At 25.1% G+C, this 26525-nt stretch overlaps 1 protein-coding gene and 2 long non-coding RNA genes across 3 annotated transcripts; 2 read left to right on the forward strand and 1 right to left on the reverse strand.

Annotated features, from left to right (window-relative positions):
- Positions 1-550: 550 nt before the first annotated feature.
- LOC145833741 (beta-ureidopropionase-like) lies at positions 551-8516 on the reverse strand. Its single transcript, XM_082940900.1, has 9 exons — positions 8378-8516; positions 7075-7237; positions 6344-6431; positions 5653-5747; positions 5324-5485; positions 4888-4991; positions 2440-2587; positions 1356-1553; positions 551-727 (listed from the first exon to the last, which is right to left on the reverse strand). The coding sequence occupies exons 1-9, from the start codon at positions 8488-8490 to the stop codon at positions 641-643; spliced, it is 1158 nt and encodes a 385-aa protein (XP_082797026.1). The 5' UTR covers positions 8491-8516; the 3' UTR covers positions 551-640.
- A 5074-nt stretch (positions 8517-13590) lies between these two features.
- LOC145834745 (uncharacterized) lies at positions 13591-15266 on the forward strand. The gene is made up of 4 exons (XR_014369790.1): positions 13591-13725; positions 14495-14641; positions 14841-14978; positions 15154-15266. It is a non-coding gene; the product is annotated as an uncharacterized LOC145834745 (long non-coding RNA).
- Positions 15267-15800: 534 nt separating this feature from the next.
- Positions 15801-26524, forward strand: LOC145834746 (uncharacterized). Its single transcript, XR_014369791.1, has 3 exons — positions 15801-15937; positions 20072-20276; positions 26404-26524. It is a non-coding gene; the product is annotated as an uncharacterized LOC145834746 (long non-coding RNA).
- The last annotated feature ends 1 nt before the right edge of the window (position 26525 follows it).

The following is a 26525-nucleotide window of genomic DNA, read 5'->3' on the forward strand; positions in this document are numbered from 1 at the left end:
AAAACAATTATTTTAGGGAAAAACCTTCTAACTAGATATTAAACTAGATTATTAAAATGGTTTATGTTCAAATACAAACAATTCAAACTTTAAAGAATGAGATCTAATAAATTACCTATTTTATTAGTGTTATGCAGTTTATACAGTATTCTTCTTTTATTATACTGACATATGTTTCTGTGTGTTAAACGAGTCAACACACTTTAACTGAGCTCTGTAAAAAATAAATACTATAAGGAAAGAATAAAAGCTAGAGTAGGTATATAGGTTCTAGAACGTTGCTTCTACTCTTCGTATCAACAAACATCATAAAGAGAATCTCCAGGTATCATGACACATGTATGTATGTACCTACTCTAGCTTCTATTATTTCTTTACAGTATTTATTTTTTTACAGAGCTCAATTGAAGTGTGTTGACTCGTTTAACACACAGAAACATATGTCAGTGTAATAAAAGAAGGATACTGTATAATTTGTTATTATTATATATTCCAGTGAACTTGTTTCGCTAGGATCTTTTGTTATCAAACGATTAAATTTATAATTTGAATAGTTATTATGCAGTTTAGTGATTTGTATTTGTCATTAAAAAACAACTAAGTTTTATTGAAAGTGAAAAAGAATATTTCAAATAGTTAATTATGTTTCTTTAATGATGTTTCTTTTAAATTCATGACTTGCGTAATTTTTAAGTGACTCTCCATACTCCCCATATCTTCCGGTCATCTAAATTATTATTTTAATTTCATGAACTTTAGTTTAGCATAGTTCAATTTATTGTTACAAGCTATCTATTAAACTAAGTTTCGTTACTAATATACAGTTTTTAGGTTAGATAATTAGTACACATAATAAAACTTTTAGGTTTCTTATATTGTGGGAAGCGTATTGTATATTTACTACTATAAACTAACTTATAAAGTTCTAACAAGAAAATTGAGGAATTTTTAACATCAAAGACTTTTTTAGTTTTAACAAAAAGCAACAATAAAAAAAAATCTTTTGGCAACTTCTTAAAAAACAGCTACTTAAGTAACCCAAAAACCTTTTTTTCAAACTTGTGAGATATATATTGTCTGATAACCTTTTTAGATAGTTAAAAAACTAAAGTTTATTATTATTCTTTTATTTGGATTACACTCTTTTTCTTTTTCGGCAATAGTTTAAAAATTTGTATACATTAAGTTTCGTAATAAAATTACTTATAATATTTATATAAAGTTACTATTAAATTTGATTGTAATATATAAAAAGAACTTTATCAAAAGTTATTCTACGATATTAGTTTAAAAATTAAGAAACTTTAGTCTTTATCTTTTTACAACCTTATAACCACAAGTTAAACAAAAATTACTTTGAAACACCATTTGTCTGCTACCCTTTCGCACTGGTTCAGGTCGATAGAGGCAACAAGTAAACCTTCTTTAGTCCGGGAAAGTCCCTTGGTTCGACCTCCATTTGGTGCGGCCACATAAGAGGATCCGTAAAATTCTCCGAAATCTTTGTGCGCCGGTAATCCGTCAGCTGATGTGAATTCATTTTCAAATGATTCCTTTAATATAGTGAATAAGTTAATGTCTGTTTGGTTTTTGTCAAAAATAGTCTTTAAAGAAACAACTTTTACTGTGACTATAATAAAAAAACTAATAGATAAATTCAAATTTCATTTCAATTACATATCAATTACATATTTAGTTTTGTTTAAAGGAATTTTTACAATAGCCGAGAAGCATATATTTAGACTATGAAGAGGTGAGTTAAGACAAGGACAACATTTTTACAAGTCTAAAAGTTTCATTCTATCAGTTTTATTAACTGTTTTTATAAACAACAAACTTTGATTAATGTAAAACCCATTTTTTAATCGATTATGAGGTCATCTATTAGTTAAAATGAGTTATGTAAACAGTCTTATATACTTTGTACTGAAGTTAACAAACTGAAACTAACAAGTTTATTTTCAAACTACTGGAACATAGTTTGCATAAAATAAAAAAATATGATAAAAGAGTTACTTGATAGTCATTTGATTTATAAATTACAAACTACATTCTTGTAAAAACTATTTTAATTCAGAACAGCTTTTTATCAAAGATATTATTGTAACAAAAATTTTGTTACCTTTTGATAAACTAATGATCTATGTAAAACAATGAAATCTCAAAAAAAGTATTTAATTAGTACAGTTAAAAATACAACCAAAAAATCTAAAGTAGTCCAAACTAAGCCTTTATGTAAATAGAAAGTTTTTTATTTCTTATTTTTGTTAGGATCTAGTTAAATTCATAAAAAATCTGTATCGTTTGTTAAAATTAATGTAGTATAAGTTTTTAGACGGTTTGAAATAACAAATAAGTTCGAAACTAGTCTTTTGTATTTTCTACCATTGTTTAATTAATCAATTTAGATTTATCTAGTAGTTGAAGTTAGTTACTGACAGTTCCAACTCTATTTATGCTGCACGTGAAGTAATGGTTAGCAATTGCGGCGCATCTAGCTTCTATTCCCCACATTGGTTCAGACAAGCTTCCCACTGTAGCGGATGGATTGAAAACTATTTCTGCTCCGTTTAATCCATACATTAGCCTGTTTATATTTTGGAGTGTTTATCTAGTTTACTCAACGACATAAAAAAAAAACGCTCAAAATATTTAGTCTTAGGACCTGGTGCACGAAGAACCTTTTGGTTATCGAGTAGCACACCACGGATACTTTTTAACGTCTTGTCCAGGAAGAATAATCATATCTTAAATAAAAAATAAGTGTAAAAACTTAGCTATAAATAATTCGAGATATATTTAGATAACGTTCAGTAAGTTTGTTAACTATAAATACTTTTTTCCAACTAGAAAAGAGCTTTCTAAAAAATTTTTAGTTTTAAATATCATTTTTATAATTGACTAGTAAAAATGTTAATTAATTTAGTTATAAGTTCAAACGTTGAACTTGAAATATATACTAATTTAGTAATATTGGCAACCTTTTATACAACATACTTCCTTAAAAAATGTTAAAGAGTTTGGAACTGGAACTTTTTATTCTTTTAAAACAAATTTATCTTAAGATCCATATATGAAAACTATAAGTTTGATAATGAAAACTTGTTTCTACATAAACTGGTTTTAAGATAAGTAGATAACAGTTGTTTCCTAATTAAAAGAAAAAAGTGTGCCAAGGAAGAAATAGAGAAAAATTATGTGCTCACTAAACTATAAAAAGTATACGTTTTAGAGTATAAGTTTTTGCATTATAGTTAAATTGTGTTTAATCTATTGAGAAGAGTCAGAAAAATAGAGTTAAAATATATATAGAATAGTGTGTGAAAATACTTTAAAAACATTTTTCTTAGTTTTTAAAACTTCTGTGCTTCGTAATATAATTTCTACGCGTTTTCTGTGCAGTGCTCGTGCACATACTTAATATTACTATAAAACTCTGATCTAGAACTGGACCGGTTTTGCTAACTCGTTTTATATTACAAAATATTTCATTTTAGTGTTAAAAAGTCCTTTTAAAGAAGTGGTTTAGTAAAACAACTGACACGTATGAAACTATTCTGCAAAAAATAAAGATAAAATATCTAACACCAGTATATAGTTTATATTTTTTATCTTTCGACTAAAGTTTTTTTTGGTAAAAATCAGTTAGCTTAATTTGCGAAAAGAATAAATTAACTAATTTAAAAATCAGTTGTATTTACAAAGAAACATAAATGTGACAAAACTGTAAGAGTCATAAATTATACAAAAATACTTATTGTTTATGGTCCAACAATAAATTTGTAAAATATTCTATTGTAATATACGGTGTTAAGATTGCTTAATTTATAGAATCTCGATCCAATTTTGTAAGACTTAATGTGTCTAACGAAGTTCTTCTGTTAAACATATTTCTAAATATGTGTTCATATTTGGGCAATTGAGTATAAGTAAATTAAAATTTACATAAATGAAAAAGATATATTTATACTTTATGACTATTTATGATTTTTATTTGCATACCAGATGAAAATTTTTACGAAACCTGCAAAAGCTAGTAGAGAGAAAATCATACGTTTAAGGAATTAAGCTCAATGTATAAATCGAATAACGGCATAAAAACTAAATTCAGTTTTATATCCAGGAACTTGTTTCTTTTATATTAAAAAGTATAGTTTTACGAGTAAATTAAACTAACTATTTATTAATAGTTTTTATAAAAACGTTTTAAAAATATATCCAAAGTTAATCTACGGTCCGCGATGTAATTATCAGTTAAAAACATATCAAAGAAAATAAAAGTTTCAAAGATAAATATTTAAAATAGACTCTTAATATAAAAAAAATACTAGTTATTAGTGCTCAGTTTTTGGTTATTTTAATATATTTTGGTTTAAACTATTATTTTTATATTGATCGCTGTAAATATTATAAATAATTGAGGCCCGCGAGCAACTTTTTCAACGAATATTGACTTTTCAAAACTAAAAAATTATAGTAGTCGGGTTATACTAAACAGTTTTTAGATTTTTGAAAATAATTAAAACTAATTTTCTATGTGTTAAAATTAAGCGGTTTTGTAGAATACTACTATAAATACTTAAATAGTACAATAATTGTACATTTTACAATATAGAGTTCCATTTAAAATATATTGCCAAAAAAAATTATAAACGGGTCGACTTTTATTTTTTTAATTTGTAAAGTTGGAAATTAAATAGATGAGTACGGGAAAATTTGATCTAATCTTAAGATTTTAAATTATAAATCATGAAGTAAAAACCTTTAAAAACTGAAGTTTTCATGTATTTACTATCTCTCCTACAGCTTTTGGTTTAAATATCTTGACTTTATTTTACCTTTAAGAAAATTGATACTTTTTAATATAATTTAACAGCTTAAACATACCAGTTTAAAGGGTGATGCCTTCCATAACAAATGTTCACTCCTATTCTACCGAAAGCAGTTTGAAAAACTCTATGACCTGTGTTTCCTTCCATGTAGTATGTAGACTGTTAATTAAGAACAATATCAATGTATGATATACAAGTCAGTTGTAGAAATTAATGATGTTCAACTATCTGTTGAACTTGTTTTATTTTAATATTATTATTACAGACAAAGTTATAAAACAGATACTTTTATAATAATAAAATTTGAAATTTTGATTAATTTAGTGTTTCAAAGATACAATAAGAATGTTATTTTTGAAAACAAATACTTTAAAACAATCACACTTGTTAATTAATAATGATTAATAACTTGTTGTTTAAGTATAAATATTACAAGATGACTCAAGAAATAAATTCTTAGTCTTTTAAAATCATTGAGAAGGAATTATTACTTCATTAAAGTCGCCTATTCTCGGAATATGGTTCTTTCGCGATTTTCCAAGAACTTGCCCAGTGTTTGAAATTACAACTGCTGTGTTCCACAAAGTTCCACCGTGTTCCTCGTCTCGCTCCAAAATTGGAGAAACTATCACCATATTGTGTTTACGAGCTAACTGAAAAAAAAAGTTTAATGCGATTGTTCTATGTTAGTATTTATGAGTCTTTTTAATAAGTTCTAATTTGATAAGGTTACTGTTACTAATTTCAATTTACATTGATGCAAGCGTTTAAAAACTTGTTTATAACCGAGTAAATTAAATATTTGTTCAAAAATTCTAACCTTCTGACAAAACTTCGTTGTAATTCCATTTTCAGCAGATTCAGCGAAATCACACCATGGGTGTTTTTCTCTTGTACAAAATGCAAACGGCATAGCTTGTTTTTAGAAGATAGTTTTAAATTTTGGAAACATTTAAGAAACAAATGTACTTAACAATAAATTTAAAAAATTTTGATATAAAATTTAAGTTTTTTAAACTAAACTTAAAGTTATTAAGAAATTTCAGTAAACATACTTAAATACAAAAAAATAATGTTTTATACAGTTAATTACGCCTTAAACCAACTTAAATCGATATTAAAAAACAGCTTGTAAATTCATATTTTTAATGTCAATGTTAGTTTTTCTGGTAACTTAGTTTTTTTTATTTACAGTACTTAGTTATACTAGTTTATTACTTGTACAGCTTAAAATGGAATTTCACAGCATATCGTTAAACTAAAATATTTGTACAAAATAGATCTTCAAAAATTTTTTGAATAGAGAATTTTATTAGAAAAAACAGTTAAACAAATTTAGAATCGTGTACAAAATTAAAGTATTTTTTGTTATATAAAAATGTTTAGGTGGTCTGAAAAATAGTTTCTTAATATTTTAGTATGTACTCTATATAAATAAAGGTATTAAATGGTAACAAACACTTTTGTAAAGTTATATCACTATTATTTAATATAAATATAATTCAATTAACTCCATGCTTCTTGAAGACAAATAATGTTTACTCCAGACTCAGCAGCGGTATTAATTATAGTCTCGACTCTGGAGTGGATAGCATTGATCTGCAATATGATTAGTATCATCGTATAGCTAGTTTTTTACACTTTATTTTATTGTTTAACTTTAATATTAAACATAAGGTGAGAGAACGCAAGACTATAAAGATTTTGAGAAAAAAAAAATGTCTGAAAAAAAAAAACTTTTTTTGTACAGCATTTTCTTTTGAATTCACGTATTTCCCTAAACATAAAAATAGACAGTTTATTGAAAATAATTATAATCATATTGAAAAAATATAATTACTTTTATAAATAATAAGCTTTTAATAATATCAATGCTACTGAATAGTCCTACAACTAATTAAATATTATAGTATTAGATCTTTTTTTTTCTATTTTTTTTCATAGGTTACCATTTAATTAATTTAGTTTTTACTTTAAACAACTGATTTTAGTCAAACAGTTATATGCTGTTCTTATCTATAAGTATATTTTTATAAGTACTTAGTACAAGTTTTACACACTGTTTCTTTGCATGGTTATTTCTTACATAAGTTTTTTCACTACGTAGAACGTTTTAGACTTTATGGACAGCGAGACGCCGTTAGTCAGTAATTTGCGTATAAAACATTTACTGTGTGGTTATATATGCATAAGTCTTCTTCTAAAATACTTGTATATTTTTGAAATATCAATGAAATGAAACCTGATCATTAACAGGTGAGGTTGTCGGTAAAACAATTTTGTTTTGTATCAATCCAACTTTAACTCTTCTTTCGTTGTCCTCGCATCCTGGCATGCTCCATGCCTGAATTTCAAAGTTTTGTTGGCCTGAAACTTCTTTAGATTTTTCTGATATTTCAAGCTCCCTTTAAAAGTAATCATAGTACTTTATTTTTTTAGTAAGCATTTGTAAGAGGTGTTTAGTTTTAAAAAGTATAGTTCTAGATTAGAACAAACTAACTAAATAGACTCTCTTATTATAAAAAAAGTCGTTATAAATACCTTCTTATTACAATATTGCATTAAAAAATTGCTTTTACTACTTCAACAATATAAAAATTTATTCAACAGTTATTAGTTTTCATAAAAAAAGTATAGAAAAGTTTGAAAATCATCAGAACTTAAACCACAACAAACTATTTAGAACTTAAGAATTTTACTGAAAACAATTTTTGATCAAGTTTTTACAAGGTTGTTTAGCGTAAGCTTAAATTTTTTAATCATTTAAACATTAATAGTTTAATGCGTTTTTTATAAGTTTTTTAACACCCTATAGTTTACTAAAAGTTTGTACAAATAGTCTATTTAAACTCAGCTATGCTTGAACGTAATTTGTTAAAATTAAAACTGTAGCCTTTTCATATTAAATATCAAAAGTAAAATTAAAAAATTATGTCTAAAAATTTGATTACCGAATAAGCTTAACTGTTTTTGAGCATTTTAAAAGCCTTACTTTCGTGTATACAATCAAATTTTTCAAATTGTAACTATTAGTACGTTTTAATTAGTTTAAGGCACAAGTTGAAGTTTAAGCTATATTAAAAAATGCGTTTAATTTAAACTTTAGATTATCAAATTTAGTACTAGACTGCTTAGAAAAGCTGGGACAATTTTAATTTTTTAGTTATATTTGTATATCAGTTTGATAAATTAGTAGTTTAAAGTTTTATCATTTAAGTTTAGATTTTCTTTAGTATTTAATTTTTTTTTAATAAAAACTGATCAATAAACTTGTAAAAATCTCATGCCACAAAGATTAAGAAGATGTTGAATATTTAAAGTACTACATAAGTTTGTTTTCTACTTTTCTTTACTATTGCTACTACTTAAAACAAAAACTAAACATGTAATTATTACTTTCAGCAACTTTTAGATGTTTAAATAACAATTAGTTTTGAATAACTTTTTTTAAATATTTTTTTTCTGAGCAGATAGTCATCTAATCTTTTTTGTTTGAGCAGAGTTTTAACTTGAGCAAAATATTTAAAACGTAAAAGAGAATGAACCTGCTCTGCTTTCCATATAAAATTCGAAAAACTTCAGCCTTGTGAGGTTCTGGAACAAAATCGTTGATTGAATCTTCAACAGATGTGAACTGTGACGAACAACCTCCACTCATTATTTTTATTTAAATCTTTATCAATAATGAAAATAACGTGTTAAAAAATATTCGTAAACTTTCTTCATGTAAACAAATAAATAAAATTGTATAAAAAAAAAGTTTTAACTTTGATTCCTTGAAATATAGCGACAATTTTAAAATAACGGTTGCAATTTGCTGTATGAGCAATGTTTGCACAACAAAAATAACACCAAAGTTTTGACAGGTGCCATAAGGACTTTGCTGCAATTTGCAATTATAACGTTAAAAACAACAGTGATTTTAAATTTGGTTTAAGTATATTGAGGTTTGAAAAGAAGGGACTATAATTTATAACTTTCTGTATAGAAAATAATAAATAAATAAAAAAGTGACGAAAATTTTGAATTATTTTCACGGGATTAGAAAAACTACCTGAGTGAGAATTATAATTATCTACTTGAGTAGTAATGGTAAAATATATATAGAAGTTTTTAAATAGAGTAAACTGCCAACTAGGTAAGCATTTTTGACACAGTGCAAAAGTGCGTACCCAACCAGCTGTGCGTACCTAGGAAATTTTGGTTTTTAATTACCTACATTAAGCCTATTATGAATATTTTTTAAGCCTTAAAAATAAAAAATTAATATTTTAGCAAAATCTATAATGGAGTATGTAAATATTAACTGCACTGTTTATTGTTTTATTAATCTAGATTTTTTTTAATACTGTTTTTATATTTCTTTTTCAATTGCTTTTTTCATTATTTTAGTTTATCGAAATTTTGTATAGTTTTTAAGTATTTTTATTCCTATATTTCAAACATGGGATATGCAAATTTAGATTTCCCTGTTAGTTATTTTGTTTCGTTATTAAACTGGAATATGTTTGTTTTAAATGTTAACAATTATAAAGTTTATAACTTATTTTCTCTTTAATTTTACTTCAAATTTATATAAAACTAATACAAAATGATGTATTTTAAAATTCAATACTTTTGTATAACTACTTTTAGGGTTTGGTTTAAGTAAAAAAAAAAAAGAATTTTGAACGCAGCGTTTTCTGACTAAAATGTGCGTACAATTACCGGCAGTTCGTACCTAGGAAGTGCGTACCAAGTTCGCAGGTTAGCAGGTTCCGTCAACACTTTTTAGCTATCTATCTCACGCCCTAAGACCGTTGTAATGTAAATTATCTTAAATAAATTAACTGTTAAGGAAAATGAATAGGTCAATAAATGCTACTTTTATTTTATTAAGCATACTTTTTTGTTTAAAATACTAATAAAAGTAACTTTATCGTTTACATGAAATAACATTAAGCAGTCTTACATCAAAACGGTACGCATTAGCTGTTGTATTTTTTTATTATCATTAAAATAACTAAACAAACTAATAAAACATAAGATATATTTACTTATTGATTTAAAAACTATTAAGTAATTAAGTCTATAGTTACTTACTCTAAACTCTAAAGCAACCACACTTAATAAATGTTAAATAAAAAAAAATTCTCTACCTTAATTTATGATTATTTAATTTAATTTAAATAAAACTTTGTACCAATCTGTAACAACAAGTGGTTTTGCAGTTTATGATATTAAAACTTTTAACTATATGTTTAAAAGTTTTTTATCAAATTTTGTTTTCACTCAAAGAAACTTTTAGTTTTTCTTTTACGTTTCTATATCTATAATAATTTTTAATACTGTGTGCCTTTCTAATGTTTTATGGGTAGGAGTCAAATATGCACGAAGGGACACTTTTGCATGAAGGGTCATTTTTGCACGAAGACGCTTTTGCACGGATTGAATTTATTTTTACAAGTTTTTATTAATTTTTTTTTATTTAGTTTTTTATTAATTTAAAGAATTTTTATTTTTTATTTTTACTATCACTGTTACCCCTAACCCTTACCCTCGGTCAGTAATTTTTTTTATTATTTTTTGTTTTAACTAATTTTATTATTACTACTTTTTTTCTATTGTTTTATTGTTTTCATTATTAATTTACTAGTTATTGTTTGTTTTTTATTTTATAATTTTACTATCAATGTTACCCCTAACCCTTACCCTCGGTCGATAACTTTATTTTTCGTTTTTTTAATAACTTACTTTCATTTATTTATTTTTGTTATTTTTTAAATTAAAAATTTTTATCAGTTTTTTTTATCATTATTTTTACTATCACTGTTACCCCTAACCCTTAACCTCGGTCGGTAAATTATTCTTTAAAAAATTTTTTTCTTGTTTTTTTTCTATAATGCTTTTAAACTATTATTTTTTTTTTACTCTCGTGCAAAAATAACCCTTCGTGCGAAAATGTCTTCGTGCAAAAGTGACCCCTCGTGCATAAGTTACCCTTCGTGCATAAGTGTCTTTGTGCATATTTGACCCGTTTTCCTATTTTATAGTCTTTGGATTAAAACTAAAATAAACTTTTTGTTTATATTAGTAATAGTCTCAAAACTTAAATGTTTGATTTTGTTCTAGTTTAAAGAAAATTTCTTCACTCTTAAATATTCTAATTTTTTTATAGTGATTAAAAGTAAATACTCACAATTTTAATTTAGTAATAAGTATTTATGCTTTTTATAGTTCATAATGTGTTTTTTATTAACTAGTGTCCAGTTTTTCGTTATTTTTTAATCTAATTTATTATTTGTTTATATAATAAACCTTATAAACTTAAGTTTAGCCTTAATAAATTCCTTTATATTTAATTTATTATTCAGAAGTAATTTAAATGACGATCGCCGTAGAAAGAAATATTGCTTTGTTGAAATTTTTGATTGATTAAATTTGTATTATGCTCCTTAATAAAAGGTCAAGTTTTAAAAACTAATTGTTTTACTAAACATTGCTATTTCACAACTTTAATTTGATAGCTCTTAAAATTGCTATTTGTTTAGTTGTAAATATATTAAAGCAGTCGTTTTCACGATGTGTACTTGTGCACAGTAGGGTTACATGAAAATTCAAATTCCGACAACTCAAATTCTTAAAAAAAATTATGAGATCATATCTTATAAAGTAGCAACAAAGCACATAAAAAAAATACTGTAAGTACCGTTAAAAAAAAGCGGATGTAACTATAATAATTAAGATTATGATAGCAAATAAAAAACTTAAAAAACATAAATAAAAGAAAAATCTCATATTACTAAAATTTTATACCTTTAAACTTATATCAGCCATATCTCAAAAATTTTTTAAAACTCTTCAAAAAGATAAAAAACCTGTAGGTATCAATTAGACCTACATACGTATTTTATTTATTTAGAAAAATATTATTTAGCTATTAAGAACAAAAATTAAAAACTTGAGTTGTGGTGTACCCGCATAGTAGTGTGCAAAGAAATAATTTTACATAACTTAAATAACTTTTTAACTAGGTTTGTTTAGTCTTTTTGTTAAAATAAGTTGTATTGAAATAAATAAATAGTTTTTATTAGTAGTTATAAATATCTAATATTTATTTTAACAGTTTATTACTAACAAAACAATGTTTCTCTCCTATACTTGCATATAGGAGTGAAACATTGTTTTGTTAGTAATAAACTGTTAAGATAAGTATTAGATAAAAGTCTCCTTAAAGACATTTAAGTCGAGAACTTTAAATTGTTTAATTTAAAACAAGTTACAATATTATTTATAAATTTACTAAATTACTCAAAGCATAAAAACATAGTGTTTATTGTTTTCGTTAGGTTAGTGTGCGTGACCAGAACTTGTTATTCAGTAACTTAGTTTGTACAGTTTTTAAAAGGTTGAAGACCACTGAATATAAAAATTTATCAAAGTTATTAAGAGTTGTAAGTAATTCTTTTTTTTATTAAAGGTTAGCATATATTATTTTAGTTAAAAAACTACTTTAATAACAACATCAATAGTCACAAATCTGCTATCAGCTAAAATCGACTATGCCGTTAGGCTTAAAGTTTTATGATTTACAATATACATACTTTAAAATTATGAAACCTTATTGTATCTATTTTAATAAAGAATTGAAATTATGAATTGCTTTTATTCGTCAACAAATAAATAAGAAAGTTTAAAATCTTTAAATGTACTTTATTTTATCATGATTAATAGCCAACAAAATAAAGTACAAACTCAAAAAGTTCACTTTGTTAGATTTAATACCACAAAATTGTAAACTTCTTTAATTTGTTTTATAGGTATTTACCAAGATATTTTTGTAAATAAATTTGACAGTTAATATTAAATATTTTTTGATTTGTCATCATTGGAAAAGACATCAGACTTATAAAATAAGCATATACAACTACTATCAATTTAGAAAGTATTAATAAAAAATGTTTTAGTAGTTCTTTATTCTAGATGCCTACTGGATTACTAATAAGTTTTGCATTGTGCTAACTTCTAGTTTAAGTAAACTATTTGTAACAGCTTAAAATTGTAATTCCGTGCTTTTAGTGCAGTTGCTAGGATGAAATTGAGTTTAAAGTCTTAAGTTTTCCTTGGTGCAAGGTACAAAAAGCCTGATTATAGTTTATATTTTACTTGATTTAAACAAATTTTTATTATGATTATATAAAAAATATTTTACTAATTTAAAGTTTTGTGAAAATTAATCACCTTATTTAAAAAATAAGTATGATTTTCATTACGTAGCTTATACATAAACAAAATTATAGTTGCAATATTTTTTAAAGTTTAATATTTGTGTTTAACTTTAAAAACAATGGTGCAGTATTGAATAATGTCGGAAGAACATAAAAAAGGACACTTTGGCTAGTTGTATCAACTCAAGCATGCAAAGGTTGCTATAGAGTATTCAAACACTTGATATTTAAAAGTTTTAATATGCTTTTTAATTTAAATTGAACTAAGATGGACGAACGACATTGGTGGTTGGCGAATAAAATTCAAGAAACATTTAGAATAAACAATAATGAAAGGTATTTAATATTTTTTTGGTTCAGATTAAAATTATTATTAATTTGGTTGTTGAAAAGTATCACTTAAAAACAAGTTTTTAAGGTTTAGTACTTTTTAAGAAGTATTTTTTGAACAACCGCTTTTACAAATTAATTTATAAAAAAGATAATTTAAAGTTTAATGTTAAAATAATTTTAGCTTTCGTGTATTGGAAAAGTTGTTTTTGAGGAGTGAAACTTTAAACATTATCAATAACTTTATAACAAGCGAAGTTGAAGAAAAACTTTTTGTTTATGCACTAAAAGACAGTTCAAAGCCATCTTTTGAAATAAGCGATTTAGAAATTACAGAAAACTTACAAGACCTATGTGTAAGTAATTACACTCTTTTTAAGACATATATATTTTAACTACCAAAAATTGTTTTAAAAACACTAATAGACACTAAGTTATGTTTAGTTTACAAAACTTTATCATTTAGATCATTTAAAGTGTTTTTTAAATTCTTTAGTCTAGTTTTGTATGATTTTTTTTAATTATTGTTTTTTAAGTTTTTTGGTGTTAATATATGTATTATTATATTGCTGTTCAAATTTTTTAGGCTTAAGTCATATTATAAGCCTTTATTGTTATAATGTATTTACTACATTGTTTGAAGTTTATTATGTCATCATTTATTATATTTCAAAATTAGTTTACTTGAACTACCAAACAATAAAGTTTTAATTTATATAAATTTGTAAAGATAAAATTTTTAAAATAATATTTAACTTAAAATTTAATAACTTTCTGTTTTAGACCTTTTAATATAAAGGTTCATTGATAGAAGTGTGTTTTTACCAAAAAAAGGTTTTGTTACAACATGAAATTTATTAAACTTAATAGCTTAAACATTAATGCAAGTTCAATAGATTTAAAGCTGAAAATAAAAACCATTATCTTTTTTTACTAAAAATGTTTAACTACTTTAGGGGCTACAACCATTCTAATTTATTGATAACATAAAAACTTTTTAAAATATTTATTGGTTAATTAAATAAGCAGTTCAAAAAAATACTTTAGCGAATACTTACTAACAATTTTTATACTGTGTTCATATAAACTCCAAGAAAAAAACAACTTATATTTTTATTTTTGAAGAACTTTGATTTTGAAAAAATTGTATCTCGATGCTTTTGGCATAAGGAATTAAAAGTTAAAATTACCCAATTGAACATTCACAAGCATGTGTTCTCTAGTGAAATAAAAATCAAAGCTATACAACATTTAGCTGCCTTGTTTACAAATGTAAGTGGTAGTTATAGTATAGAGAGAATTTTTTATAAACTTTAATTTAATGTGCAGATAAATATAGCTACAATTAAATAGTAAACTTAATGTTTTAAGTAATGTCTAATCGGCTATAAACGTAAAATGCTAAGTATAATACTTTAAACACACAAAATACAACAAATTACTGAATACTAATTTACTTTCTTTTTTCTAGACAGTAGTCCCTAAGCTACGAAAAGAAACTGAAGTTTATGGTAGAGCTAAATGTCAAGACAAAAATAGATATCTTGAAAAAACTGGATTAGTTCTTGAAGAAATTTCTAACAATGAAAAAGTAGTAAAACGGGAAAAAGTAGATAGAATTCTTTTTGTTTTATATAGAAATATTTTTCAAAAATGTTGTTTTAAAATTGATGTTTAAAACATAATGTCTGAATAAAATACAACTTTTAAAATGAAATGGTATAAATTTTAGTTAAATGTATTTTAAATAATCTTAGTTTTTGATAATTTATTTAAAAACATAGATTTTAAAATCTCCAAGTGATAGAATATTTGAAGATTTAGAAACTGTTGATAGTCGAAGATCAAAAAATTTATCAACTGAACTTATTAAATACTGTGAAAATTTTGTTGAGGAATGGATACAGAAAATTAATATTAGTATCGAAAAAAGCAAACAAAGTTTGTTAGTAAAAGTTTATTTACTTCTAAAATTTTACATTTAATAAAAAAACTGTTTTTACAAACGAAAAGAAACTTTTTTTTGCGACATTTGTCATTTTTTCTTCAATTAAACTAAAATTAAAAGAAGGAAATAAAATATACCTTTATAAAGTTTAATAAATTTAAAGCTTTTAATGTTTTTTTAGCTAAAATTCATATGAAAACAGGTATAATCTGTGTGTATTTTTGTGAAAGTTTTGAAACTTAATAAAAATTTAAACATGTAGAAAATGCTTGAAAATTAAACCATTTATATGTAAGAATGTTTTATATAACTTTAGAGTAAAGTAATCAAGTATGTTACTACGAAGTAAATATTATAAAATAAAACAAAATATTACAGTCATTACATCAAACAAATATAATTTAGTAGCTTTGAATTTAAATTAATTATAACCCAAATTGATAAAGGTTAAACGATGGAACTTTTACATTTGAGGATGAAGTACAAAAAGTTAGAAAGATAATGTATGACATTGATTCAATCAATAAGCAAATTAATAGCATTAAGTACAAAACAGTCATTAATATTTTAGTAAAGGGTAGATCAAAAAGTTTAAAACAGTGGAAAAACTCCGAATCAAGGTTATTTTGTTTTGTTGGGTCTGATCATTTCGATATCTAAAATTAATTTATTTCATAAATAACCAAAGTATTATTGAAATTGACTTCAAAAAAAGTGCTCAACTTACACAATGTAAAGAGCTAAATATAATAAAACAAATGTTTAAGCACTGCTTTGGTTTATTACCGGTTTCGGTGAGCCTTGGCCGACCTTTTCAAATAATTTCAAAACAGTAAATAACATTTAGACATTGGCAGTAATGTGAATCTGAACTCATTGATGCGTAAAAAATAAATAAACATTAACTATTCAAATTTTAATGAAAAATGCATAATTAGGTGAACTAAATATTGGTATTAATTAATAAATAAAAATAAAAATAAAAGAAATTAAAAAACTAAATGCAGTAATATAAACGAAAACACAACAAATTCTTAACAAAATTCTGAAAAAACTAACGGATGATTAAAATGCTAAAAATATTTAAATTATTAGGTTTTAGACTCATTCCAATAGAATAATAAAAATTTGTTTCTGTGCCTGCAAGAGCTCATTACTTCTGATCTTTTATTAATACAGTTCTTATCTGCTTGTAGGATCTTTAATGCTTCTTTCAAGCACAACCTGCACGCTTCAACAATAGTTGAGCCACCTTCAATTGACACAAAGTGACAATGGCAGCATATGAAAAGCTGAATTTTAATTACTCAACTAAGAACATTCCTTTATGCAATAAGATAGAATACAAAATAAAGTTAATGGAAAAAATTAGAAGTTTCTGTAGACGAATTAGAATCAAACTTTACTTCTGCACCAATGATGAAGATAACACAGACATGATAGAAAATAAAGAGACATATGGTTTCAAATCAAAATTCACACCTAAGCAACCTGAAGAACTCAAGAATTTTGAAAATGAAATGTTCGATCTAATTAATCAAGTTAAATTTAGAAAATCTAAAGACAAATTCCAACAAGAGCTTCAAAAAGACTTAAGACAAATAGGCAAAACCAAAAGCCTAATAGTACCAGCCGACAAGACAAACAACTACTACAAGATTCCTAAATTAGAATACGACAGCCTATTACTAAAATCGATCCGAAAATCATATAAAAAAAGTGACAAAACAATTATGAATGAAATAAATAAAGAAGCCAAAGAAATAGTAACAAATCTAAAACTTGAAAAGAAATTAATAAACCACTTACCTAAGCAACAATGCTATATAACGCTAAAAGACCACAAAAAGGATTTCGCCAGCAATCCCAAAACAAGATTAATAAATCCTAGCTATTCAGACATAGGTCAAATTAGCAAATGTATAATTGACAGAATCAACAATGTATTAAGAAAATCAACCAAATACCTCCAGTGGCGAAGTTCCCAAGAAGTCTTAAACTGGTACAAAAAACTAAAAAAACACAAATACAAGTTCATGAAGTTTGACATTGTGGAGTTTTACCCATCTATATCAGAAAAACTATTAAGTAAAGCCTTAGCTTTTGCAAAAGAAAGTACAAAAGTAAGCGAACAAGAAATTAAGATCATCTTAAACGCATCTAAATCTGTATTACATAATAAAGAAGAAGTATGGGTAAAAAGGAAGAGTAACACAGAAGAGAATGAACTTTTCGACATCACCATGGGAGGTAAGCATGGAGCGGAAATATGCGAACTAGTAGGTCTCTATATACTACATAAACTCAGGAATGCGCTCCCAAACCTAACAACAGGATTGTACCGCGACGATGGCTTAATGGTCATAGAAAAAAACAAAAGTAATGTTGATATAGAGAAAATTAAAAAATCCATGCACAACATATCAAAAGAAATGGGAATAAAGTTAGATATTGAAAATCCTTCACGTAAAATTAACTATCTAGACTTAAGCTTCAATCTATACAACCACACATTCCAACCATATAGAAAAGAAAACAGCAAAATTATATATATTAATTCAAAGTCCAACCACCCTCCAGCAATACTGAAACAAATCCCAAAAATGATAGAAGAAAGACTTTCCAAAAATTCTAGCAATGAAAATCTATTCAATGAAATAAGTAAAGATTACAATGACGCAATAAAGTTAAGTGGCTATAATTACAAAATAAAGTTCAAAGATGAAGATGATGAAAAGAAACAGCCTAGAAAAAGAAAAAGAAAAATAATATGGTTTAATCCACCATACTGCAAATCAATAAAAACAAACATTGGCAAGAAATTTCTCCAAATAATAAACAAATACTTCGGAGTAGACAGTAAATTCAAAAAATACTTGAATAAGAACAACATCAAATTAAGTTACAGCTGTTTGCCAAACATTGAGACAATCATAAAGAATCATAACAAGAAGCTCACAAACTGCAACAAGAATGATGAAGATGAAACATGTAACTGTAGAAACAAAGAGAAATGTCCTTTGAAAGGCGGTAACTGTAGAGCAAAAAATGTCATATACCAGGCCACAGTAAAAACTGACAATGCAACTAAATCATGTATTGGTCTAAGCGCCAACCAATTTAAAAAAAGAGTGGCAACCCACAGAACGACAATAAATAGCAACCCAGAAGATAGAAATTATATTCAATACAAACAAGCAACTGAGCTATCAAAATACATCCACACATTGAAGAACGAAAATAAGAATTATGAATTGACTTGGACAATACTGGAAAAAGAATATGAATCAAGACCGAGAATCGAGACGTGCAGGTTGTGCTTGAAAGAAGCATTAAAGATCCTACAAGCAGATAAGAACTGTATTAATAAAAGATCAGAAGTAATGAGCTCTTGCAGGCACAGAAACAAATTTTTATTATTCTATTGGAATGAGTCTAAAACCTAATAATTTAAATATTTTTAGCATTTTAATCATCCGTTAGTTTTTTCAGAATTTTGTTAAGAACTTGTTGTGTTTTCGTTTATATTACTGCATTTAGTTTTTTAATTTCTTTTATTTTTATTTTTATTTATTAATTAATACCAATATTTAGTTCACCTAATTATGCATTTTTCATTAAAATTTGAATAGTTAATGTTTATTTATTTTTTACGCATCAATGAGTTCAGATTCACATTACTGCCAATGTCTAAATGTTATTTACTGTTTTGAAATTATTTGAAAAGGTCGGCCAAGGCTCACCGAAACCGGTAATAAACCAAAGCAGTGCTTAAACATTTGTTTTATTATAAATAACCAAAGTAGAAGTTTTAATTACGCTAAAATATACTTGTGTAGATTTGGGCTTCTTCTTTTAGAAGTTGTTTTGTTTTAATTCTGCTTTAAGTGTTTAAAAAGTTATTCGTGTTTAAAGGTGTTTCACATTTTCTGTCAAAAATTTGCTTGAAGTTCCCAATAACTTTTGTAAAAAAATGGCTTGTAAGTACTAAAAAAATCAGAGATACTTACATTTCGATATTTCTTTACCTGTTTTTTTTAATATGATATAGTTTTCATCGAAAAAAGTTAAATTAGTTTCTTGAAAATTTAAATTTCTAATTTGTGAACTTTTAACTTTATTTTATAAAAGCATAGAAAACCATTGAGAAATTGCTTTTAAAAACCTTGAAAAAATTTTTGATCCTATAACTTATAATTTATGAAAACAGCTTTAAAGCCTATCTATTATAACAGCTATTAGCAGAGAAAAAAATAGTAATTTTTTTTAAAGCCATTTTGAGTTATATGACCCCCAGAGTACGTTAAAAGTACCTATGAGCTTAAAAAAAACCTTAGAAACCCTAGAAATATTCTAATGTTTTGAGCTTTGAAATACTTATGTTAATTTTTTAATAAAAACTGATCATATAGGATAAATTAGATAAAAATAATAGACATATGTAAGTATTTCGCGTATTTTTGTTTAGTTGTTTCAAGCTTTAACTTTGACGTAAAATTAATAAGTATTTCGATTATTTTTTGAACAGAAGTTTAACAAAAATTAAACGTATATAAACTTATATAACTTCTGAAATACTTTAGCAGAAAAAAAAACAATACTAGTTTTGTAAAGAAAAAAACTCAGTTTTGTTTAACAATGTATAATTCTTAGTTTAATTTTTTAGTTACCAAAAATGCTAATTAACTTTATCAGTGTAGAGTATTACTATGTTTAAAAAATTAAAATAATAATTATATCGTTTTTATAATTAGCATCGTTGTTATGTCACGCAAAACAAAAGACAAGCTTAAATTTATTGAAAATTTGAGCATACCAGTGAAAAGTATTACTGAAGCGAAAAGTCCTGTTCAGTTAGTTAACAATATTTTACCAGAAATTTTCCTTGCTATTAGACGAACTGGATCTGTTTCAAAGTTTTATGCAAAAAATGGTTTTCTTGGTTTAATATGCACAAAGGTAAGATAAATTATTTATATTTATTACGGGAGCCGATCATTTCTTACCCGCGATAATTTCTAACCCGATGATTTCTACCTCGATCATTTCTAACCCGATCATTTCTAATCGATCACTTCTAACCCGATAATTTCTAACCGGATCACTTCTAACCCGATCATTTGTAATCTGATTATTTTTAACCAGATTATATCTAACCTGATTATTTCTAATCCGATCGTATCTAACCTGATCACTTTTAGCCTGATCATTTCTAACCCGATCACTTCTAACCCGATCACTTCTAACCCGATCATTTGTAATCTGATTATTTTTAACCAGATTATATCTAACCTGATCATTTCTAATCCGATCATATCTAACCTGATCAATTCTAACCCGATCATATCTAACCCAATTACTTCTAACCTGATCGTTTCTAACCCGCGATCATTTCTAATCCGATCATATCTAACCCAATCACTTCTAACCTGATCATTACTAACTCAATCTGTAAATGTTTGTTTATTTTTGCATTTTTTTAATCAGGACTAAAATTAAAAACAAACAAACCTTTACAAAATTGTCTTTTATTGAAATTTAAGTTTACTTTGTTTCTAACATAACAAAATCTTTATTTTGTTCTTCTTAAAATGTTCTTTTAATATCAATTTAATTTCAACTTGTTGTAGTTTCAAATGTTTTTTTTTTAATTTGACTTTTTTATTTATATCAATCTGCTGAAACCGAACTTTTGGTAAATTGTATAAGATTATATAAAATTATTGTTAACTTTTATTGCGTTACGCCGTTTCCTTACAGAGCAGTTCATCAGACGCTAAAAAAAGCTGAAAACAAAAGTATACAGAGCGATGAATTGGAAAATAAAAGTACATATAAAATAAAAATAAAGATTAAATTTAAATTTAAAATATGAATTATACTTAATATGTTGTTTACAAAAGTTAAATTAGTTTAAAATGAAATATAGGTAAGTTTAGTTTAATTAATCTATTAACTACAGATTTTATATATTTTAATAATCAATTTACTGAGCATTTTATATATTAAGGTTTAAAAAATGTAAATATTAAGATTTATAGGGGATTTTTAGAAAACAGAAATGGTCTTTTTACGAAAAGGTTGTAAGTCTAAAACAAAATATATACGCAATACAAACATAAATATAATGTAATAATTAAATTAAATAGAATAAAATAAACTAAGTTAATGCAATTAAAAATAAACTAAAAGTTTTCCTTAGGGTAATGAGGGCATTGCGTGACTAGTTCATTTCTCTTATTAAGAATTTTTCTTTGGTTAGCGTTTGCTATATACAGTCTTTCTAGGTTACATTATGAGCACATAAAATTTAATTTGAATCTGCTTTTGGTCTGTCTGAGAATTTTGCATTCAATAGTGTATTTTTCGCCTTTTTCATATAATTTCCACATGTAGTTGGCGAGTTGTGTACAGTTGGTGGGCTTCTTCTTGTTGGGTTTTGGAAATGAAGCTCTATGTTCTTTTAATCTGTAGTTAATAAATTATTTAAAATAAACTTACCTATATTTCATTTAAAACTAATATAACTTTAAAATTTAACTTTTGTAAACAACATATTAAGTATAAAACATATTTTATTTTTAAATTTAATTTTTCTTTTTCTTTTATGTGTACTTTTATTTTCCAATTCATCGCTGTATATAATTTTGTTTTCAGCTTTTTTAGCGTCTGATGCACTGCTATGCAGGGAAACGGCGTAACGCAATAAAAGTTTAACAATAATTTTATATAATCCATATCTCCCCACCAAGGATTGATAACTCTGTCTAGTTCTGCTTTTTACCAAAAAAGAATTATATAAGATTTACTAAACGGAAATCATTCTAGATTAAGGGGAAATTTAAGAATTTTTTTTGACTTAAAACATTAAACAAATAAATTTTCTTTCTTTTTAAAGTATACTTTTTACAGAATTCAATAGCTATATCATACAACTAAAAATTATTTTTATTTTTTTTAAATTCGGGTTTAATTAGTCGGTGCTAGAGCCCATAGAAAAATGGGACATTTAGTTTTTTTTTAGGCTGCATAGCTTGTCTCAAAAAAAAAGAACATTTTATTAACTTTTTGTTCAAAATTTATAGTCTAAATAGTTAGTGTCTTTGTTTTTTATATTAAGTTAATAATTTTTAGGTTGTTGTTCATTTTTGGTTTTTCCAGATTTGGTCTTTAATTAAGGTCTCCTTGCTTAGTTTTTTTAATCTAAATTCACTAACAAACAATTTTATTATTTTAAATCAATAAAAAGTTTTAATTTCTTTTTTTTTAAACATGCTACGCAAACTAATAACTACAAAAAGGGCTATAATTGTTTCTTAGTTTACGTAGCATTAAAAAAATATAAGCATTTAGTATTTTTAAATGTTTAATAAAAATCCATTTCATTCGTTAGTGAATTTAGACTTTCTTAATTTTTTTGACTTAGTAAGAAAACTGTAAATAAAAATAAATAACTGTAAAAACCAAAAATGACCAATACCTCATGAAATATTAAGCTTACATAAAAAAACAAAGACTTTGACTACTAATGTTAATTCACTAAAGCATATTAAAAAGAAAGTTAGTAAAAAAGTAAATTAATATTTTGAGATATGCGACACAGACTAAAAAATCAAAAATGTCCCACTATGGGCTCTAGCACCGTCAAGTCTAACAACGTCAAGTCCGAAGATGATAAAATCTAATCTAGTTAATCTACTTTAAAATTTTAAGTTAAGTTTATATAATGTACAACAATTTCTATCATTTTATTCACTTTTTTCCTTGTTTTAAGTACGACTACGTAACTTATATTGATATACTTTTATTGAAAAAAGTTAAAACAACGTAAGCACAATCAAAAAAAAAAAAGAATAAAAAAACATCTTATAGTTAAAATAAGTATAATTACGAGGAAATGCTTGTAAAATCTCTTAACCATTAGGTAAATTTTATTAGAAATTTATACATCAATTTAAGTACTAATTTAAGTTGTAACTAAAAAATTTTAAATATTATATAAACATAAATGAAAATTTTTAGAGAGATTAACTAAGCGATATTTAAAATCTTCGGATTTGTTATATTAACAAACAAGTCTGTTTAATTGGTATATCTAAAAGTTAAGACATTCCATAAATAAAACAAAAGTATTTAAGTTCGCTTAATGTTTGTTTAGATTTCATTATCTAAAAAAGTCTACAAACTTACAGCATAGCATCTAGAGTCTAGCTAGACTGTAAAATGAAGGTCTTTGTACCTAAATATTACATTTTTAGCAATTTAACTTTCAAAATTTACTTGGTTTAAAAATATATTCAACTTACGTAAATTAAGAAGAAAGTTTAACTTAAACAGTAATAATAGCTTAGTTTAAGAGTTCAACTAAGCATGTTATCGAATCAAAAATTTTTCCACTAACATTAATATTTAATTGCTCTCTAGAACTATCTAATGTTCCTAAACAATGGAAAACATCTTTTATTATTTCTGTGCACAAGAAAGGTAATATACACGATGCGTTAAATTACAGACCAATATCTCTAACAAGTGGCTTTTCAAGAATTTATGAACATATTGTTTCTTTAAAAATTCTCAATCACCCCTTTGATAACAAATTATTAACTAACGAACAGTTTGGTTTTGCCCCAAACCGCTCATCAACCATTCAATTGTTAACATGCTTACATTCTTGGTTAGTTCCTTATCTCAAAAATGAGTTTACTAAAGTAGTTTATACAGATATTCAAAAAGCTTTTGATTCAGTATCACACAAAAGATTATTAAAAATTTTAAATCAGTATGGGCTACATGAAAGCTTAATTGATTGGTTTGATAACTTTTTAAATAATAGATCACAAAGAGTACTCATCAATAATACGCTTTCTGACTCTTTAACAATCTAAAGTGGAGTACCACAAAGTGGTGTAGTTGGTCCTATTCTCTTTTTAATTTATATTAATGATATTTGTTCAAACATTGATATTAAAAGTGAGTTAAGCTTATTTGCAGATGATGCCAAAATCTTTAGTCAGTCAAATACTTCATTACAACTATCTTTAGATAATATTTACATATGGTTAAAAACAAGAAAACTAAACTTAAATCCTAGCAATGTAAAATTCTAACCATTAACAAAAAAAAATCTTCTCCAACTGACCTCTTAATCAATAACATCAAGTTACCAGAAATTAAAGTTTTTAAAGATTTGGGAATTTATATTTCCGAAGATTTAAAATGGAATGAGCATATCAACTATTTATATAAAATTGCAAAAACTACATGTTATCAAATATTAAAAAGTTTTAAAACTAATTCTGCTTTAATTCTGACAAAACTATTTAAAACATACGTTCGCCCTAAACTTGAGTTTAGTACCCAAATTTGGTCACCCCATTTAAAAAAGGATATTAATAAAATTGAATCTGTGCAAAGGAGTTTTACCCGTCATATTTGTAGTCGTTGCAACATATCTTACACATCATATAATGATAGAATGATTAAGTTTGGCTTGAAATTACTGGAATATAGAAGATGGGAATTTGATCTATTAACTCTTTACAAAATTATAAATGGCAAATATATAAGTTTTTTTAACCAGTTTTTTAAGTTTTCCCAAAATAAATATCAACTAAGAGGAAATAATTTGAAAATAAATGTAAACATGATTTTCAAAACAGTCAGTGGCAAGGCGCATTTTTTCACAGAGCAAAAGCTATGTGGAACAGACTACCTCAGGATATAGTATCTTGTGAGGGGGTAGAACAATTTCGTTTAAAGCTAAAAAGATTTGATTTAAATACAATAAATACCAGTAAAATTCACTAATTTTCCACTATAAACAAAAGAAAAAATTTTCGTTTCCCTACGCCTCCCCCCTACAAACTATTAGTTTACTTATTTATTTTGTAATTATAAATTTTGTTTTATAAGCGATGATTTTAGACAAACTTCTTTGTTGTGTGTACTAATTAATATATAAGTTTGAATTTTTTGAATTGAATATTTAATTTAGTTCATTTGTAAATCATATTGTGTTTAACTTTGTGTTTTCATTTAAATTATGTTTATTTTTAAATCAGTATGATATATATATATAATTTATCTTAAAGTTTTGAATATTAGTTTATTTTCTTTTTCTCTTTTTGTGTGTCCTGTTTAAGTGGCTCAGGTTTTGATGCCTGAGTCCAACATTGCACAATATACAATATAATAATAATAATAATAATAACAAAGCAGAGTTAAAAAAAATAACCAAACTGTAAAATCTTATTAAATCAAAAAATAAATTTTAATTTAAGCAGATTGACGTGAAAAAAAAGTCAATAAAAGGAAAGTAAATTGAAACTATAATAAATTAAAAAAAAAAAAAAAGATTATATAATGTTTATTTTAATCAAAACTATATAAACATTAAGTATTGGTTAGAACAAAGAAAACGAAAGAAAGAAATTTTCTAAAAGAAATTTAGAAGTTTTTATTTAATAACAATTTTCTTAAGATAAATTTTTTTTAAAATAAATATTGATACAAATAAACTTAAAAAAACAAATATTTACTGATCAGGTTAGAAAAGATTGGGTTAGAAATGATAGGGTTAGAAGTGATCGAGTTAGAATTGATCGGGTCAGAAGTGATCGGGTTAAACATGGTCGGGTTAGATATGATCGGGTTAGCAATGATCGGTTTAGATATGATTTGGTTAGAAGTGATCAGGTTAGAAATGATAGGGTTAGAAATGATCGGGTTAGAAGTGTTCGGATTAGAAATGTTCGCGGATTTCGAAATAGTAGTAAACCATTTATAACGCTATAACAACTATTTTTATAACATTACAATACATTACTATAATAGAATTATTAAAATGAATATTTAAGTAAGTTCTTTAACTGATTACTATGTTATAAAAGTAAGTATGATTTATACTCAGTGATTAAACTAGTCTTGGACAACTAAGCGGTTAGAAAAATATTCTTAACTGTTTAATGTTTTAGTATATAAAATAATATTTATTTTTGTTAAGTAATTCGCATTTATAGAAAGTATAACTGTTGTAAAATACTTTACAGCTATTAAGATTTTAAACAAGTATATGAATATTTTTTAGATAAGCAACGAACTTTCTATTTTTTGTTGTAAGTACGTAAAAGAATATATTGCTACTGAGGGTAAACAATTTTGGGATCTAATAAAAAACGAAGTGTTTTCATCTGAACCTAATCCTCCAAC

This window comes from Thalia democratica, chromosome 4, assembly GCF_965202585.1.
Source record: "Thalia democratica chromosome 4, ktThaDemo2.hap1.1, whole genome shotgun sequence".
Classification (NCBI taxonomy): domain Eukaryota; kingdom Metazoa; phylum Chordata; class Thaliacea; order Salpida; family Salpidae; genus Thalia; species Thalia democratica.

What these genes read in the sequence shown, in the direction of transcription:
- LOC145833741 (XM_082940900.1), bottom strand. Translation starts at nt 8,490, where the DNA reads ATGAGTGGAGGTTGTTCGTCACAGTTCACATCTGTTGAAGATTCAATC. An exon ending in TTGTCTTCAAGAAGCATGGA is followed by an intron (nt 5,748 to 6,343) that starts GTTAATTGAATT and finishes TCTAAAAACAAG; the next exon opens with CTATGCCGTTTGCATTTTGT. An exon ending in AGGCATCACCCTTTAAACTG is followed by an intron (nt 2,588 to 4,887) that starts GTATGTTTAAGC and finishes AAATATAAACAG; the next exon opens with GCTAATGTATGGATTAAACG.